This window comes from Archocentrus centrarchus, chromosome 2 (assembly GCF_007364275.1).
Source record: "Archocentrus centrarchus isolate MPI-CPG fArcCen1 chromosome 2, fArcCen1, whole genome shotgun sequence".
NCBI lineage: Eukaryota > Metazoa > Chordata > Actinopteri > Cichliformes > Cichlidae > Archocentrus > Archocentrus centrarchus.
Genome location: NC_044347.1, coordinates 2,576,329 through 2,596,876, shown reverse-complemented (window position 1 = coordinate 2,596,876; position 20,548 = coordinate 2,576,329). Strand labels below are relative to the sequence as shown.

The 20,548-nt window shown below is 40.1% G+C and overlaps 1 protein-coding gene across 1 annotated transcript; it reads left to right on the top strand.

Moving 5' to 3' along the window:
- Positions 1-404: 404 nt before the first annotated feature.
- LOC115791167 (NACHT, LRR and PYD domains-containing protein 12-like) lies at positions 405-18,708 on the top strand. Its single transcript, XM_030745298.1, has 13 exons — positions 405-514; positions 7,364-7,479; positions 8,054-8,137; positions 8,360-8,473; positions 9,134-9,259; positions 9,428-9,553; positions 9,979-10,057; positions 10,205-10,400; positions 10,560-12,357; positions 12,449-12,622; positions 12,796-12,969; positions 17,939-17,985; positions 18,161-18,708. Exons 2-13 carry the CDS (start codon positions 7,448-7,450, stop codon positions 18,706-18,708), a joined length of 3,498 nt encoding a protein of 1,165 aa, XP_030601158.1. The 5' UTR covers positions 405-514; positions 7,364-7,447.
- Positions 18,709-20,548: the final 1,840 nt, after the last annotated feature.

Below are 20,548 nucleotides of genomic sequence, written 5' to 3'. Positions count from 1 at the left end.
TAAAGTACAGTACAGAGACAGTGTGGTGTGTGTTTGTGGATAAACAGTTACAGGAAGTGCTTGGATGGAGGTTTAGATTAGATGTATACTTTATGAGGTGGGGGTGCTTTATTGAATTTTTATTCACGAATAATAAACTGACAGTGTTGGGGCTCAGGTTATTCCCCAGCCTTATAAAAAGCACTCACAGAGGACTGAAGGATCTCTGACGTGTACAGGTGAGTCTCCAGGTGCTCCCGCCGCTGTCACAGTGGGTCACAGAGCACTTCCTCTCCAACGACGTTTTCAGCAGCTCGAATCGCGTAATGAGACAGTCACGTGATTTCAGAAAACTGGTGCGGTTTCTGAATATGCGGACTTGGGCGGATTGGGGGCGGAGTTTGGCTTTTATCGCGTGATTTTCTTAAAAACGAAACGTGAGCTTCATTTGGACCCGCCCCTCTGCTCGAACAGGCCTCGGGGAGTTAGTTGTACCAGATGTAACGTTACTACCGATGATCGTCTCCGTGTGAAGGTAATAAATCACTCTGTAATGTTTTCCTGGATAACATCAGCTGTGTGCAGCTTAGAAACAGCACAAACCTGCCGCTCCGTAGTTCACGGTAACGGACTCACAACAGGAAGAACGACGGTGTCCGCCATTTTAGGGTGCATCAGTTTAAGTGTGCTGTCAGGCCGGGAATGAGGGCAGCAGCAGGGTGAGCAGCTGAGCTCAGAGTCGTTGTTACTGTGGATCCACTCACTGATGGTTGAAGGCAGCTTCTTCTGCCTCCATCAGTCTGTGGAGCAGGCGGACAGGAGCCGCAGCTCTCCCGCTCACTGACGCACTGAATGCGGCCTGAGCTCGGCCGGAGGGCCGCAGGAGAGACTCGGAGCTCCGGAGCTTCATGTCCGCAGTGCTGTTAGAGGGAAGACGCGGTTACAGCGGACTAAATTATTACTTGTTATAGATCAGCTTAAATATTGATTAAACATCTGATCAAGTTACTGCGTCACAAACGGCTCAGCTCCAAACAGGAAGTGCGCGTTGTTTACACTGTGCTGTAGTTTCAGACTGAGGTTATTATACTAAACTGATGAGGTTATTAAACTGATGAGGTTATTATACTAAACTGATGAGGTTATTATATTAAACTGATGAGGTTATTAAACTGATGAGGTTATTATACTAAACTGATGAGGTTATTATATTAAACTGATGAGGTTATTATACTAAACTGATGAGGTTATTATATTAAACTGATGAGGTTATTATATTAAACTGATGAGGTTATTATATGAAACTGATGAGGTTATTATACTAAACTGATGAGGTTATTAAACTGATGAGGTTATTATACTAAACTGATGAGGTTATTATATTAAACTGATGAGGTTATTATATTAAACTGATGAGGTTATTATATTAAACTGATGAGGTTATTATACTAAACTGATGAGGTTATTAAACTGATGAGGTTATTATATTAAACTGATGAGGTTATTATATTAAACTGATGAGGTTATTATATTAAACTGATGAGGTTATTATACTAAACTGATGAGGTTATTAAACTGATGAGGTTATTATATTAAACTGATGAGGTTATTAAACTGATGAGGTTATTATACTAAACTGATGAGGTTATTAAACTGATGAGGTTATTATACTAAACTGATGAGGTTATTATATTAAACTGATGAGGTTATTATATTAAACTGATGAGGTTATTATACTAAACTGATGAGGTTATTAAACTGATGAGGTTATTATATTAAACTGATGAGGTTATTAAACTGATGAGGTTATTAAACTGATGAGGTTATTATATTAAACTGATGAGGTTATTATATTAAACTGATGAGGTTATTATATTAAACTGATGAGGTTATTATATTAAACTGATGAGGTTATTAAACTGATGAGGTTATTATAATAATCTGATGAGGTTATTAAACTGATGAGGTTATTATACTAAACTGATGAGGTTATTAAACTGATGAGGTTATTATACTAAACTGATGAGGTTATTATATTAAACTGATGAGGTTATTATATTAAACTGATGAGGTTATTATAATAAACTGATGAGGTTATTAAACTGATGAGGTTATTATACTAAACTGATGAGGTTATTAAACTGATGAGGTTATTATATTAAACTGATGAGGTTATTATATTAAACTGATGAGGTTATTATATTAAACTGACGAGGTTATTATACTAAACTGATGAGGTTATTAAACTGATGAGGTTATTAAACTGATGAGGTTATTATATTAAACTGATGAGGTTATTAAACTGATGAGGTTATTATACTAAACTGATGAGGTTATTAAACTGATGAGGTTATTAAACTGATGAGGTTATTATATTAAACTGATGAGGTTATTAAATTAAACTGATGAGGTTATTAAACTGATGAGATTATTATATTAAACTGATGAGGTTATTATATTAAACTGATGAGGTTATTAAACTGATGAGGTTATTATATTAAACTGATGAGGTTATTATATTAAACTGACGAGGTTATTATACTAAACTGACGAGGTTATTATATTAAACTGACGAGGTTATTATATTAAACTGATGAGGTTATTAAACTGACGAGGTTATTATATTAAACTGATGAGGTTATTAAACTGACGAGGTTATTATATTAAACTGACGAGGTTATTATACTAAACTGATGAGGTTATTATACTAAACTGATGAGGTTATTATACTAAACTGATGAGGTTATTATACGAAACTGACGAGGTTATTATATTAAACTGATGAGGTTATTATATTAAACTGATGAGGTTATTATATTAAACTGATGAGGTTATTAAATTAAACTGATGAGGTTATTATATTAAACTGATGAGGTTATTATTTTAAACTGACGAGGTTATTATATTAAACTGATGAGGTTATTATATTAAACTGATGAGGTTATTAAACTGATGAGGTTATTATACGAAACTGACGAGGTTATTATATTAAACTGATGAGGTTATTATACTAAACTGATGAGGTTATTATATTAAACTGATGAGGTTATTAAAATAAACTGATGAGGTTATTATATTAAACTGATGAGGTTATTATTTTAAACTGACGAGGTTATTATATCAAACTGATGAGGTTATTATATTAAACTGATGAGGTTATTATATGAAACTGATGAGGTTATTATATGAAACTGATGATGTTATTAAACTGATGAGGTTATTATACTAAACTGATGAGGTTATTATATCAAACTGATGAGGTTATTATATTAAACTGATGAGGTTATTAAACTGATGAGGTTATTATATTAAACTGGTGAGGTTATTAAACTGATGAGGTTATTATATGAAACTGATGAGGTTATTATATGAAACTGATGAGGTTATTATATGAAACTGATGAGGTTATTATATTAAACTGATGAGGTTATTATATTAAACTGATGAGGTTATTATATGAAACTGATGAGGTTATTATATGAAAGTGATGAGGTTACTATATTAAACTGATGAGGTTATTATATGAAACTGATGAGGTTATTAAACTGATGAGGTTATTATATGAAACTGATGAGGTTATTAAACTGATGAGGTTATTATACTAAACTGATGAGGTTATTATATTAAACTGATGAGGTTATTATATGAAAGTGATGAGGTTATTATACTAAACTGATGAGGTTATTATATGAAACTGATGAGGTTATTATATGAAAGTGATGAGGTTACTATATTAAACTGATGAGGTTATTATATGAAACTGATGAGGTTATTAAACTGATGAGGTTATTATATGAAACTGATGAGGTTATTAAACTGATGAGGTTATTATATTAAACTGATGAGGTTATTATATGAAACTGATGAGGTTATTAAACTGATGAGGTTATTATACTAAACTGATGAGGTTATTATATTAAACTGATGAGGTTATTAAACTGATGAGGTTATTATATTAAACTGATGAGGTTATTATATGAAACTGATGAGGTTATTATATTAAACTGATGAGGTTATTAAACTGATGAGGTTATTATATTAAACTGATGAGGTTATTATATGAAACTGATGAGGTTATTATATGAAACTGATGAGGTTATTAAACTGACGAGGTTATTATATTAAACTGATGAGGTTATTATATTAAACTGATGAGGTTATTATATTAAACTGATGAGGTTATTATATTAAACTGATGAGGTTATTAACTGATGAGGTTATTATATTAAACTGATGAGGTTATTAAACTGATGAGGTTATTATATTAAACTGATGAGGTTATTATATTAAACTGATGAGGTTATTATATTAAACTGATGAGATTATTATATTAAACTGATGAGGTTATTATATTAAACTGACGAGGTTATTATATTAAACTGATGAGGTTATTATATTAAACTGATGAGGTTATTATATTAAACTGATGAGGTTATTATACTAAACTGACGAGGTTATTATATTAAACTGATGAGGTTATTAAACTGACGAGGTTATTATATTAAACTGATGAGGTTATTATACTAAACTGATGAGGTTATTATACTAAACTGATGAGGTTATTATATGAAACTGACGAGGTTATTATACTAAACTGATGAGGTTATTATATTAAACTGACGAGGTTATTATACTAAACTGATGAGGTTATTATACTAAACTGATGAGGTTATTGTACTAAACTGATGAGGTTATTATATTAAACTGATGAGGTTATTAAACTGATGAGGTTATTATATTAAACTGATGAGGTTATTATATTAAACTGACGAGGTTATTATATTAAACTGATGAGGTTATTATATTAAACTGATGAGGTTATTATATTAAACTGACGAGGTTATTATACTAAACTGACGAGGTTATTATATTAAACTGATGAGGTTATTAAACTGACGAGGTTATTATATTAAACTGATGAGGTTATTATATTAAACTGATGAGGTTATTAAACTGATGAGGTTATTATATTAAACTGATGAGGTTATTATATTAAACTGATGAGGTTATTAAACTGATGAGGTTATTATATTAAACTGATGAGGTTATTATATTAAACTGATGAGGTTATTAAACTGATGAGGTTATTATATTAAACTGATGAGGTTATTATATGAAACTGATGAGGTTATTATATTAAACTGATGAGGGTTATTAAACTGATGAGGTTATTATATTAAACTGACGAGGTTATTAAACTGATGAGGTTATTATATTAAACTGATGAGGTTATTATATTAAACTGATGAGGTTATTAAACTGATGAGGTTATTATATTAAACTGATGAGGTTATTATATGAAACTGATGAGGTTATTATATTAAACTGATGAGGTTATTATATTAAACTGATGAGGTTATTAAACTGATGAGGTTATTATATTAAACTGATGTGGTTATTATATTAAACTGATGAGGTTATTAAACTGATGAGGTTATTATATTAAACTGATGAGGTTATTATATTAAACTGATGAGGTTATTAAACTGATGAGGTTATTAAACTGATGAGGTTATTATATTAAACTGATGAGGTTATTAAACTGATGAGGTTATTACATTAAACTGATGAGGTTATTATATTAAACTGATGAGGTTATTATATTAAACTGATGAGATTATTATATTAAACCGATGAGGTTATTATATTAAACTGATGAGGTTATTATATTAAACTGATGAGGTTATTAAACTGATGAGGTTATTATATTAAACTGATGAGGTTATTATATTAAACTGATGAGATTATTATATTAAACCGATGAGGTTATTATATTAAACTGATGAGGTTATTATATTAAACTGATGAGGTTATTAAACTGATGAGGTTATTATATTAAACTGATGAGGTTATTAAAATGATGAGGTTATTATATTAAACTGATGAGGTTATTAAACTGATGAGGTTATTACATTAAACTGATGAGGTTATTATATTAAACTGATGAGGTTATTATATTAAACTGATGAGATTATTATATTAAACTGATGAGGTTATTAAACTGATGAGGTTATTACATTAAACTGATGAGGTTATTATATTAAACTGATGAGGTTATTAAACTGATGAGGTTATTACATTAAACTGATGAGGTTATTAAACTGATGAGGTTATTACATTAAACTGATGAGGTTATTATATTAAACTGATGAGGTTATTAAACTGATGAGGTTATTATATTAAACTGATGAGGTTATTATATTAAACTGATGAGGTTATTAAACTGATGAGGTTATTGTACTAAACTGACGAGGTTATTATATTAAACTGATGAGGTTATTAAACTGATGAGGTTATTATATTAAACTGATGAGGTTATTAAACTGATGAGGTTATTATATTAAACTGATGAGGTTATTAAACTGATGAGGTTATTATATTAAACTGATGAGGTTATTAAACTGATGAGGTTATTATATGAAACTGATGAGGTTATTATATGAAACTGATGAGGTTATTATATTAAACTGATGAGGTTATTATATTAAACTGATGAGGTTATTGTACTAAACTGACGAGGTTATTATATTAAACTGATGAGGTTATTAAACTGATGAGGTTTTATATTAAACCGATGAGGTTATTATATGAAACTGATGAGGTTATTATATTAAACTGATGAGGTTATTAAACTGATGAGGTTTTATATTAAACCGATGAGGTTATTATATGAAACTGATGAGGTTATTATATTAAACTCAGACCTGTCTGTTAATCATTCAGATCAGTTAGAGATCAATCCTGAATGTTGCTTTTTGTGTTGAGTATTTTGAAAATATGCACTGTCTAACCATAATAATACATAACGTGAATTATTCACACGGTAAATTTGTCACATTATATTTATGAAATAACAGATTTGTTTATGACAGATGCAGTTTGCTGAGGTTACAGATAATATCCAGTCTGTATTTCATTAAGAGGCTGGTGCAAATTGTTCATTTTGTTTAAAACTAAACTCTGAGGATGTTTGTTTAATAGATCACATTAACATTTTGAAAGGCAGGTGATCAATTTTATCTAATTTTGATCACTTCACAAATAAAGCTAACAGCAGTGTGTGCTGTAATGATTGTGTTAGGGCTGCAGACAGCAGCAGCATCCTGAAACATCTGTCTGTATCACATGGGATTCATTTCCACCAGTGTCCTGTTTAATTTGCTCCATATGTTTCCCAACTGAGCAATGCAACTGACACCAAATATCCTGTATTACAATAACATCAGTGCCATGCTGAGCACTTATTATGTGACGTAGAGGAGCCAGAGATAAATGAGCAGCAGTGAGAGTGGGGAGGACATGAAGCTCCTCCAGGATCAGGGAGGAGCAGCTGTGGATGGAGAAGCTTCTGTGAGGATTAACAATGATTTTGTCTCTTTGTCAGAATCAGAGGCTCTGAGTCACCTTCCTCCTCCTGACCTCCTCCAGAGGTTTTCTGAGCCCAGCTGTGCGTCTCTGAGAAGTGACCATGGAGCCCCCGCCGTTCTTTGCTTCAGACGTGTAAGCTCTGAGATTCATGTGTTCACTGTTGTTTTCATGAGGTTTGAACACGTACAGCATCTTCACTGTTCTTCACATAAACATAAATCTGTGCATCAGTTTATTCAGGCTGCAGATGAACCTGAAATATAAGCAGTGATCTCTACAGCTGGTCAGCATGTGTGTCTGATCCTGAGGCAGTGGTAGGAGAAGCTTTCTCCATCAGTCTGCAGTAAAAACTGCTGCTGTGTATTTATTAATCTGAGGTTCAGCTCAGAGGACCTTACCCCCCAATTCAGTCTGAAATCCACACTGAGTGTAACATGGAGGGAACTACCACAGAGAAAGTATGAGTGTGATGCTTTTATGACCGTGTCCTGCAGCTCAGTGTCAGTCAGCAGGGTAACTTCCTGGTTCAGGGTTCAGAGCAGAGGAGGAGGGTCTGTATCTGTAATTTATATTTTTAAATTGTCCAAACTTTATACTGTTTATATCAGGGCTGCTTGTTTCTCAGCAGTTTCTGAACAGCTAAGAATTATTTTATTTTATTTTTAAATCTTATTCTGGTCGATCTTTCTGTCTACCACCATCTCCGACCGCACCTTCATGATCCTGATCCCAGCTGTGTGTCTGTGAAGAGTGACGCCTCCAGGGAGCCTCCACTGTTCTTTAAAAGGCCGTAAGTGAACATTTTGGTTATTTTGGTGTTTCTCTCCATGTTCCTCCTCTGTCCTCGTCTTCAGACTCATTTGTTATGTGACAGCATTTTTGTCACTCTGGTGTTTCAGTTCAGTCCAGCAGAACAAGCAGCAGAACACACTCATGTTTGACTCCTCTTTAAACTCATTTATGTCAAATGTATTTGTAAAAACTTTTGCTTGGTCTAATTCTTTATCTGCAGCCATCATACGCTCGGCTCCTGTGAACCTGATCCCAGCTGTGTGTCCATGAAGAGTGACGCATCCAGGGAGCTGTTCTTCAAGGCATCAACATTTAGATCAGGAGAACCAAACAGGTGAGTTCCTCAGACTGTAAGCAGTGCTGTCTGAGGAGCTGATGTCTGTACTCCGCTCTGAGCAGGTATTCAGACTGAAAACAGTGAGAGTGATGTGAGCAGCAGTGTTAGAGAGCGTGTTATGTTACACTGCAGGCAGACCTGAAATCAGATGTAGGCGCTCCAGTTTAAGTAACAGACTCATAGGTTTGTTCAGCAGCAGCTTCATGATTTTCTGTCACAGCGTCTGAGAGCTGAACAGGAGCAGTTTGTTAAACGAGGATCTTTGTTGCTAATTTGTGGATTATTATCTGTGAAATCAATAAAAACCCACTGAACATTCAGCCTTTTTCCAGCTTCAGCATCATTTCAGTTACATTTAAGTAATGCTAACAGTTCATGAGCCAAACAAAAATGGATGCGTTCTTCAGTCTCACAGCAGGACGTAGAAACAATAAGGTGGCATCCAAAATGTACTAATGGAAGTAAATATGAGGTGGACCTAGAAAGGGTTTGAGAGCAGAAGCAGGAATGAAGACTTTCCATGCTCACTTTCTACTGTCAGGAGTTTGGATTCTTTTTAATATTCATACATTTTTAATGTTCAGACTAATGTGTTTGTATATAAATTCATGATCTGAGAGAATTAAATTTCCTCTGGGGTGCCTCATTCTTTATCAGGATCTATGAGAGAACCTGCTTAGACCTGACACTCAGTTGTGTGTCCATGAAGAGTGATGCATCGAGGGACCCACCGCTATTTTTCAAGAAACAGGATTCAACCTTCAGATCAGGAAAACTAAATGGGTGAGTTCAGAACTCTACAGCAGGAATGAAGACTTGCTGCCCCTTTCTACTGTCAGGAGTTTGGATTGTTTTTAATATTCAGACATGAATAATTTTCAAACAAATCTATGTATAAATTCATGATCTGAGGGAATTAAATTTCCTCTTGGGTGCCTCATTCTGTATCAGGATCTATGAGAGAACCTGCTTAGAACCAACACTCAGTTGTGTGTCCATGAAGAGTGATGCATCGAGGGAGCCACCGCTGTTTTTCAAGAAACAGGAATTATTTTCAAGACCAGGGAAACGAAGGAGGTGAGTTCTTCTGAAATGCTCAGACTGGAAGGAGTGCTGTCTCATTGACTGGCTGTTCCTCTGTGAGGTATAATGATTGTGTTTGGACTCAGAAACAGCCCAGTGTGAGCAGTGTTAGTGGGATGTTGGTTTCATGTAGCAGTGACACATGGAATCAGGTCCAGGAGCTCCAGTCTGAATAACTGTTGGTCCTTCAGGTTGTTAAAGGTTGATGAAAATCTGAGATGGAGCCTGTTAAGAGTCAGCTTGGAGGCCAGTTTGTATTTACAACCATTATACATGCTGGCTGACCTCTCAAACCCCAGATAAGCTTCTCAGTTTCAAATGAGAGATGATGAACTGCACACTGGAAGCATCTGTGACCTTCATCTGGTGTTTGTGTGTACAGTCATAATGTGAAATAGTTCTTGATGGTTCCTCCACAGAGTGGACCAGCAGAGCTCAGAGGGTCCCAGTGGTCAGTCTGCCCAGCAGCATCAAACACAGCTGAACTCCATATTTCAGGTCTGTACATGTCCAACAACTACTGTTACATCTATTCTGTTCACAGTCATCTCCATGCTGCTCTTTGTCAGTGTGTCCAACATGGATCTGATGTTTGGCTCCATGATTTCAGTCTGATTGGCTCATTCATAAAGAATTCTGTTCCAGCTGCTGGAGGACAACATCATCACTTTTGTGAAGAAGGAGCTGAAGAAGATCCAGAAGATCCTCAGTCCAGATTACCCAGAATGCTTAGAGAGGGAGGATGAAGAGCAGAGGAGCAGCAGAGAGGCATTAGTGAAGATCACACTGGACTTCCTGAGGAGAATGAAGCAGGAGGAGCTGGCTGAGCGTCTGCAGAGCAGTAAGAGGATTTCTCTAAAGATTGAAACTGCTGGATGAATTAAATATTTGCTAATGTCTCAAGAGATGGACCAAAGTGTTTTAAAATATTAATTCTTCAGGGCAATGAAATTGTTTTGTGCACTTTATAAATATTTAATTGATATCTTTGTTTCTTTAGGAACTCCCAGCCATGTTTGTGAACGTGAACTAAAATCTGCTCTGAAGAAGAAGTTCCAGTGTGTGTTTGAGGGCATCGCTAAAGCAGGAAACCCAACACTGCTGAATCAGATCTACACAGAGCTCTACATCACAGAGGGAGGGACTGCAGAGGTCAATGATGAACATGAGGTCAGACAGATTGAAACAGCATCCAGGAAACCAGACAGACCAGAAACAACAATCAGACAAGAAGACATCTTTAAAGGCTCACCTGGAAGAGATGAACCAATCAGAACGGTGCTGACAAAGGGAGTGGCTGGCATTGGGAAAACAGTCCTAACACAGAAATACACCCTCGACTGGGCTGAAGACAAAGCCAACCAGGACATCCAGTTCATTTTTCCATTGACTTTCAGAGAGCTGAATGTGCTGAAAGAGGAAAAGTTCAGCTTGGTGGAACTTGTTCATCACTTCTTCACTGAAACCAAAGAAGCAGGAATCTGCAGCTTTGAAGACTTCCAGGTTGTGTTCATCTTTGATGGTCTGGATGAGTGTCGACTTCCTCTGGACTTCCACAACACTGAGATCCTGGCTGATGTTACAGAGTCCACCTCAGTGGATGTGCTGCTGACAAACCTCATCAGGGGGAACCTGCTTCCCTCTGCTCGCCTCTGGATAACCACACGACCTGCAGCAGCCAATCAGATCCCTGCTCAGTGTGTTGACATGGTGACAGAGATTAGAGGGTTCACTGACCCACAGAAAGAGGAGTACTTCAGGAAGAGGTTCAGAGATGAGGAACAGGCCAGCAGGATCATCTCCCACATCAAGACATCACAAAGCCTCCACATCATGTGCCACATCCCAGTCTTCTGCTGGATCACTGCTACAGTTCTGGAGGATGTGCTGGAAACCAGAGTGATAGGAAAGCTGCCCAAGACCCTGACTGAGATGTACATCCACTTCCTGGTGGTTCAGGCCAAAGTGAAGAAGGTCAAGTATGATGGAGGAGCTGAGACAGATCCACACTGGAGTCCAGAGAGCAGGAAGATGATTGAGTCTCTGGGAAAACTGGCTTTTGATCAGCTGCAGAAAGGAAACCTGATCTTCTATGAATCAGACCTGACAGAGTGTGGCATCGATATCAGAGCAGCCTCAGTGTACTCAGGAGTGTTCACACAGATCTTTAAAGAGGAGAGAGGGCTGTACCAGGACAAGGTGTTCTGCTTCATCCATCTGAGTGTTCAGGAGTTCCTGGCTGCTCTTCATGTCCATCTGACCTTCATCAACTCTGGAGTCAATCTGCTGGAAGATCAACAAACAACCTCCAAAAGGTCAAAACCAAGAGAATCTGCAGAGAAATCCTTCTACCAGAGTGCTGTTAATGAGGCCTTAAAGAGTCCAAATGGACACCTGGACTTGTTCCTCCGCTTCCTCCTGGGTCTTTCACTGCAGACCAATCAGAGTCTCCTACGAGGCCTGCTGACACAGACAGGAAGCAGCTCACAGACCAATCAGGAAACAGTCCAGTACATCAAGAAGAAGCTCAGTGAGAATCTGTCTGCAGAGAAAAGCATCAATCTGTTCCACTGTCTGAATGAACTGAAAGATGGTTCTCTAGTGGAGGAGATCCAACAGTCCCTGAGATCAGGAAGTCTCTCCACAGATAAACTGTCTCCTGCTCAGTGGTCAGCTCTGGTCTTCATCTTACTGTCATCAGAAGAAGATCTGGATGTGTTTGACCTGAAGAAATACTCTGCTTCAGAGGAGGCTCTGCTGAGGCTGCTGCCAGTGGTCAAAGCCTCCAACAAAGCATTGTAAGTACAGTGTATTTATTTATGAATACATTAAAAAAAAAACTTAGAAATACAGAGAGAGGTAACTTCGTGCTTTGTATTGTCTCTTCAGGCTGAGTTGCTGCAACCTTTCAGAGAGAAGCTGTGAAGCTCTTTCCACAGTTCTCCGTTCCCAGTCCTGTAGTCTACGAGAGCTGGACCTGAGTAACAACAACCTGCAGGATTCAGGAGTGAAGCTTCTCTCAGTTGGACTTGGAAGTCCACACTGTTCACTGGAAACTCTCAGGTCAGATCTTGTGCTTTTAGCACAAATTAAAATTTAGATTGCCAGACATGGTTACTGCTAACTCTTTTACTCAGTTGTATATTTATTCTTTCAAAAAACTTTAGAAACAGTTTGTTTTATCACACACAGGGCATACAGTAGTGCTGAGAAACTATTGATTTGTGTGTCTCTAGTTTGTCAGGCTGTCTGATCGCAGAAGAAGGCTGTACTTCTCTGGCCTCAGCTATCAACTCCAACCCATCCCATCTGAGAGAGCTGAATCTGAGCTACAACCATCCAGGAGACTCAGGAAAGCAGCTGCTGTTGGCTGGACAGCAGGATCCACACTGGAACCTGCACACTCTCAGGTATGGAGAGGCCTGCTGCAGCCACACATGATGTCTGATAGACATTTGACATAATCCTAGATCGAGAATTCACGTTGAGAAATATATGCAGGATAATCTTACGTAGGCAGGCTCTATCTTGCCACATGATTTTATATTTATATTTTTGGTATATTTTGGTTTTCACTTGTATTCTCACAAATTTTGTAGCTATCAGCTTTGTCTGGGCACACTGAGATGGTATCACAATTGATATTAAAAAAAAAAAAAATCCCAACTCGCCCCTACGGGTGGGCTATTTTTGCCCTCCAAGCTCGGGTCCTCTACCAGAGGTCTGGGAGTTTGAAGGTCCTGCGCAGTATCTTAGCTGTTCCCAGTATTGCACTCTTCTGGACAGAGATCTCAGATGTTGTTCCAGGAATCTGCTGGAGCCACTCCCCCAGTTTGGGAGTCACTTCCTCGAGTGTTCCGATTAGATTAAGATTAAGATTAAGATTAAGATAGATTAAGATAGTGTTTATTTGTCACATGCACAGTTATACACAGTACAATGCACAGTGAAATGTATTTTGTACCTGCAACCTTATATACACACACATATAAATAAGAAGAATAAAAATAAAAAAAAGTAATTCACACTATACACTATACTCTATATACTATACACTATACACACTTTTTAAATTATAATATTTACACTGTGCAATAATGGTCCAGTTAGGGCTCAGAGTTGAGCAGACGGATGGCTTGTGGGTAAAAACTCTTCTTCAACCTTTCAGTCTTAGTCCTCAGGCAGCGGGAACGCCGGCCTGATGGGAGCAGGGAGAAGAGAGAGTGTCCGGGGTGGCTGGGCTGTTTTAGGATCTTCATGGCCCTCAGCCTGCACTGCTTGGTGTAAATGTCCTGCAGGTTGGGGAGGGTGGTTCTGATGGTCCGTTCAGCTGAACGAACCACCCTTTTTAGGGCCATGAAGTCCTGCTTGGTGCAGTTTCCCATCCAGGTGGTGATGCTCCCACGCATGATGCTCTCGATGGTGCAGGTGTAAAAGTTCCTGAGCACCTTGAGTGGGAGCTTGAAGTCTCTCAGCCGCCTGAGGAGGTAGAGACGCTGTCTGGCCTTCTTCACAGTGATGTTTATGTGATGAGTCCAGGACAGGTCCTGTGAGATGGTCACTCCCAGGTATTTGAAGGTGTCCACTCTTTCCACCTCAGCACCACTGATGACAAGTGGATGGTAGTCCCTCTGCTGCTTCCTGCTGAAGTCCACGATCAGTTCCTTTGTTTTGCTGACGTTGAGCAGGAGGTGGTTCTCCTGGCACCAGTTCTCCAGGCGGGAGACCTTTCTCCTGTAGGCTGTCTCCTCATTGTGAGAGATTAGTCCCACAACAGCAGTGTCGTCAGCAAACTTGATGATGACGTTGGACTCTGACGTGGCCTCGCAGTCATGGGTGTACAGTGAGTACAGCAGAGGGCTGAGCACACAGCCTTGGGGGGATCCAGTGTTGAGGGTGAGGGAGGATGAGGTGAGGTGACCCACTCGTACCACCTGTGGTCTGCTGGTCAGGAAGCTGTGAACCCACCTGCACAGGGATGGGCCCAGGCCCAGGTCCAGCAGCTTAGAGACCAGCCTGGAGGGAACTATGGTGTTGAATGCTGAGCTGTAATCTACAAACAGCACTCTCACATAGTTCCCCTTACCAGTGTCTATGTGTGAAAGGGTCTTGTGGAGGAGGAAGGATATGGCGTCATCTGTGGATCTGTCTGGCCGGTATGCAAACTGTAGTGGGTCGAGGGTGGTGGGCAGTGAGGAGGTGATGAATGTCTTGATGAGTCTCTCAAAACACTTCATCACCACAGAGGTGAGCGCTATGGGCCTGAAGTCATTGGGGCTGCTGGGGTGTGGTTTCTTTGGGACAGGGACTATGATGGACTTTTTAAAGCAGGTGGGAATCACACACAGTTTCAGTGAGAGGTTGAATATCAGTGTAAACACAGGTGCCAGCTGGTCAGCGCAGGTCTTAAGGACACGTCCACTAATACCGTCTGGTCCAGCCGCTTTCCTGGTGTTTACACGTCTAAACGCCCTCCTCACGTCGCGCTCCGTCACAGTGAGTGTCTCCGGCCGGGAGCGCAGCGGGCTGTCGGCTTCCCGACTCAAAGCGCGCAAAGAAGATGTTGAGTTCATCAGCCAGAGAAGCGTCGGCACTCACCGGGTGTGTGTGTGGTGCTTTGTAGTCCGTGATGGTGCGTAGTCCCTGCCACAGTCCCCTGGGGTCAGACTGTTGTAGTTGCTGTTCCAGTCTGCGGCCGTAGCGATGTTTTGCCTCTTTCACCGCTCTGCGGACGTTGTATGATGCAACCTTGTAGTCCTCCATGTTCCCAGAGGCGAGGCCGGAGTTGTAGGCAACGGTGCGGGACCTCAGGGCGTCGCGGACAGATTTATCCACCCACGGCTTCTGGTTGGGAAAAGTCCTGATGGTCCTCCTAAGTGAAGTGTCTTCAACAACTTTCCCAATAAATCCCACAACAGTTTCCGTAAACTCCTCGATGTCTCCGCCCGCGCTGCTGCGAAACATGTCCCAGTCGGTTGAATCCAACGCACCCTGCAGAGCGGCCTCTGTTTGATCAGACCACCGTGTCACTTCTCTCACAGCAGGGGGTTCCTGCCTGAGCCGTTGTTTGTATTTCGGCATGAGAAGCACAGAGGTGTGGTCAGACTTCCCAAAAGGCGGAAGAGGCTTTGCTTTGTAGCCATCTTTGAATGGAGAATAGCAGTGGTCTAGGGTCCTCTCTCCTCTGGTGGGGCAGTCGATGTGTTGAATCAACTCCGGTATCAGCTTTTTCAAGTTTGCACTGTTAAAGTCCCCGGCTACGATGAGAGCCGCATCACGCTGGTTAGCCCGATAGGTGGAAATCGCCTCATGTAGCTCGGATAGTGCAGTGTTTGTGTCCGCCTGAGGTGGAATATAGACGGCGCTGAAGATGACCGAAGTGAACTCGCGGGGCAGGTAGTGGGGACGGCATTTCAGGGTTAGGAGCTCCAGGTTAGGTGAACATGATTGTTTCAGAAGGACAACATTCCTACTGTCACACCAGTTGTTATTAATCATTAGGCACACACCTCCTCCTCTTGATTTTCCAGACTCACTCGTTCTGTCCGTGCGATGAACACTGAAGAACTCCGACGGCTGTACGGCGTGGTCCGGTATGAGGGGAGTCAGCCATGTCTCCGTGAGACAGATGATGTTGCAGTCCCTTATGTCCCTCTGAAACTGTATCCTGGCCCTGAGTTCGTCCAGCTTGTTATCCAGTGACTGGACATTAGCCAACAGGATGCTCGGCAGTGGCGTTTGGTGTGCTCTGCGCCTCAGCCTCTCTCTTACGCCGGCTCTTTTCCCTCGGGGCCTTGTCCGTGACCTGGGTCCTTTGTTTGAGCTGGCCCACTGGAAACGCAGTATCTCCCGAGGCCAAGTCGGGTCGGGAGAAAAAGGTGTCAGAATACAGCCAGAGTGCTGTATTCTGATATTAAAAAGAGTCTGTCTGTCATACGTGATATGACACAGAGCAGGCGGAATTATAAAGTCCAAAATTAGAGCTAAACCTAATATATACAAACAAAGCGTAGGAGCAGGTACGACGGCTGCTGACCTCACCAGCGCCAGACCACTGTTACCTTCATCTTCCTCATCCTTTCCAGCTGCTCTCTGAGCCCTTGGTATTTGTCGAGCTTCTTATGTTCCTTTTTCTTGATGTTCCCGTCACTTGATATTGCAACATCTATCACCACGACCTTCTTCATCTGTTTGTCCACCTCTATGATGTCCGGTTGGTTAGCCACCACAAGTTTGTCTGTCTGTATCTGGAAGTCCCACAGGATCTTTGCTCTGTTGTTCTCAACCACCCTTGGGGGCATGTCCCATTTTGACCTCGGGACTTCCAGGTCATACTCGGCACAGATGTTGGAGTCCTTGTGGTCTCAAAGCAGGGATGTTCATGTTAGTTGAATGCATTAAGCCACTAGAAATTTTAACCATTTTGAAACTATTTATCCGTTGGTCTGTCAGCACCTATGACTGCTGAGTAAGTCATCTAGGAAGTCCAGTTGACTGCATGCCTCTGATTGGGAAGGGACTGATGTCAGTAGATGAGCTACTCCTTCACAGAGCAGATGATTCTGTGGGAGCTCAGCAGAGCGACCCGTTTGTGTCACATGCAAATGATGTCTCAGGACTTTCAGGCAGTCTTGCTATAACAACCCCACCCACACTGAGGTGGTACTCAATTGTAGTGGAAGACGATGGAAACAGAATAGAGCCGAGCTGAGTAGGTGCTAGTGGAAAAGAAGCTGTTCAGTGGTAGCGAGACATATTTTAGCAAACAAGCGTCACTCTCAGTATAACTGAACATCCTGTGGAATTACTTCAGATTACTGCGTCTCCACAGGAATAGGAAACCCTGTTGTTACATAAAGGACTAATGCAGCTAATGTAGTTATTAGTGTGTCATATTCACACTGGTCAGAGATCTGTGAAAAGTTCTTGTGTTTGTTTTATTCTGACGTTGGTCCTCACCTTTTGTTGTTGTTGTTAAAATAACTTTACACATACAGGGTATGAAGCTCTTTTTAATCCACCTGATGTAGTTCTGCCAGTTAATGGCAGTATCAGCTCAGCTGAGTGAGTGACGGGTCCAGAAATCTCTTACAGTAGATGCAAAGTAACTCATCTGTAACACAGACCAGCCGTGGAAATGTCAACAGAAGCTACAGTAACACAACAACACTGCCAGGAGTCGCACAAAGAAATCAAACTGGCTGAAATGAAAACATTAAATCAGGAACACAACATCAAAGCTTGAATGAGTCCAAATGTACAAAATATTGTGCTGTTCCTTTATCAGTGTGTAACAGTGTGTGTATGAGAGTGATGTAATATCCATGTGTGCATGCTGACAGAGACTGTGCTGCTCTGACCCCCCCCTCCTCCTTTCAGGGCGGAGCCTGCTGGAGTGCGATGGCTGATCCCAGGTCTGAGGAAGTGTAAGTGTGTTTTTAATGTGATTGATGAAAACAAAGCAGCACACATTCAACCATCTTCAAACTGTCACATCACTCATTCACATCTCTGATGTCAGGAGTCATCATCAAAGTGTCAATCAATGAACAGATGATGGATCAATAACTGCAGCTGGATTGTGTTTGTTCTCTCCATCAGATTCCTGTCAACTCACAATCAACACAAACACCGTGAACACAAAACTACAACTGTCTGACAACAACAGGAAGGTGACACATGTGGAGGAGGTTCAGTCATATCCTGATCATCCAGACAGGTTTAATCGGTATCCTCAGCTGCTGTGTAGAGATGGTCTGACTGGTCGCTGTTACTGGGAGGTCGAGTGGAGCGGACTGGTCGATATATCAGTGAGTTACAGAAGAATCAGAAGGAAAGGAGACAGTTATGACTGTGAACTTGGTTTTAATGACCATTCGTGGAGTCTGAGCTGCTCTGATGGTGGTCCTCTTTGTGTCTGGCACAATAAGAGAAAATCCTCAGTCTCCTCCATCTCCTCCTCCTCCTCCTCCTCCTCCTCTGTCTCTAACAGAGTAGCTGTGTATGTGGACTGTCCTGCTGGCACTCTGTCCTTCTACAGAGTCTCCTCTGACACTCTGATCCACCTCCACACCTTCAACACCACATTCACTGAACCTCTTTATCCTGGGTTTACAGTTGGTTCTGGTTCCTCAGTGTCTCTGTGCTGAGCTGAGCTGAGTATAAAGAGCGTCCTCCTGTTAGAGAAACACTCTGACTGTTGAACAGATAGTTCAGTCTGTACATGTCTGTCTCTTTCACTCACAAACACGTTTTCACATTCATGGATTCAATCAGTTGATGTTTGAAGTCATGAGTTTTCTCACTATCAAAATACTAAATCAGATATTGTAGATATTTAAAGATCTGCTGTGCTGTATATAATCCTTTCTGTTATAAATGGTTCATCTTCTGAGCATGTGTTTGAGTCCATGCAGTTTGTTTATAGAGCACACAGAGGAGTGGAAGATGTATTTATCCTCCAAACAAACCTCAGAGCAGGTCTGAGGACAGAGCTGTGGTCTCTCTGCTCCAGGATGATGAGAGCAGCCTCGGCTCAGTCCTCTGTGATTCTGTTAAACAGTGTGATGAGTCCCACCTTCAGTTAACACCAAAGACCTGATCAGTGGCTTTAGGTCATACTCACATTTAAAAAAGGTCACCTCCACTGAAGGTCAGATGGTGGAATATGTGTCATGTTTTAAATATGCAACAGTTACTGATGCAAAGCTGAACTTTAACTGAAGCTGAGCACCAGTGACTCATGCTTGAGAAGTCTGAGCTAAACCAAAAGGAAAGCAATCTGAAAGCTAATTTAATATTTCATTAAGTTGTGAGTTTTAAATGCCATAATACTTCTGTTTAATTATATTCATAACAATGTCAGATAATCTGTCACTGTGGTTGTCATTGTTTTAATTATATTTTAGGTTACATCAAAGCTGATTTTGTGTTGAGAAAATTGTTTATAATCAAAAATAAAGTGTATCATCTTACAGACAGCCTGTGGTACCTGTCATCATTGTAACAGAGTTTAAAGGCTTAAAGAGCTCTCAGAAACAAAGGTTCCTGCTAACACACACACAGTACTGGATTACTTTTTGAAATTAAAGTAATTAAGTTACAACCAAGACCTCTATCATCAATTCCAGCTCCTAACATCTAAACCTGAAGTTCATCTTCAACTCTCTTGAATGTTAACACCAAAAATTGCAAACTCAGCTGGTTAGTCAGCCGCTTGGTGAGAAGCTTTGCAGAGGAAGCTGAAGAAAAGCTCTGAAGGTCACCTTTGAGGAGCTGCAGTCTCTGCTTCTGACCACTAGAGGGTGCTGACACTCACCCCTCAGTCACTGAAGGCTTCTGGTTGGAGGACAGTTTGGAATGACTCCATGTCATGAGTGCAGGGGACCTAAAATCAGTTCATCCAAGGTTTTCGGGAACAGAAGGAACATCTGAGGGATCTGCTGGACTGTTCCTGAGTTTAAGGGTCACACACGAAAAGAAGACAGAAGTGCAAACCAGACTTCTTTGGTCTGAGAATGATTGGATCGTTCTTCCAGCATTACATTTTTATCATAATACTGATGGCAATATACATATTGGTCCAACATTAATTACTGTGTATGATAAATGTGCATTATTATTTTCTGTCACTGAAATTTTAGAGTCTAAAGCTGCTCTCAAAGATTAGTTTGAACAGGTCGACCTCAGTAATCAGGAATAAAGAGCAGCTCACTGCTTTCAGTCTGGGATTTATTTCTAAGGTAATACAGGAGACTTTAGCTTTAACTACATATTTAGACCCTCATACTGAAAGCCTGCTAATGCTGCTGACTCATCAAGGGAAACCATGTGAATACTGTGAGTTCAGTTCAGTATAGAAAGGCTTTGTTGTCTATTAAAGTTGCTTTGGTCTTCAGTATGATAGATTTTCACTCTGTTATTTCAGCAGCTCCTTTTTCCCCTTATTTAAATCATGACAGTATTATAGCAGCCCTGAGAGCTACAGCC

Excerpts from the sequence above, each read along its gene's own strand:
- LOC115791167 (XM_030745298.1), top strand. The coding sequence starts at position 7,448 with ATGGAGCCCCCGCCGTTCTTTGCTTCAGACGT. Across the intron at positions 10,058-10,204 it reads AGCTGAACTCCATATTTCAG|CTGCTGGAGGACAACATCAT; the intron begins GTCTGTACATGT and ends ATTCTGTTCCAG. Across the intron at positions 12,970-17,938 it reads TGGAACCTGCACACTCTCAG|GGCGGAGCCTGCTGGAGTGC; the intron begins GTATGGAGAGGC and ends TCCTCCTTTCAG.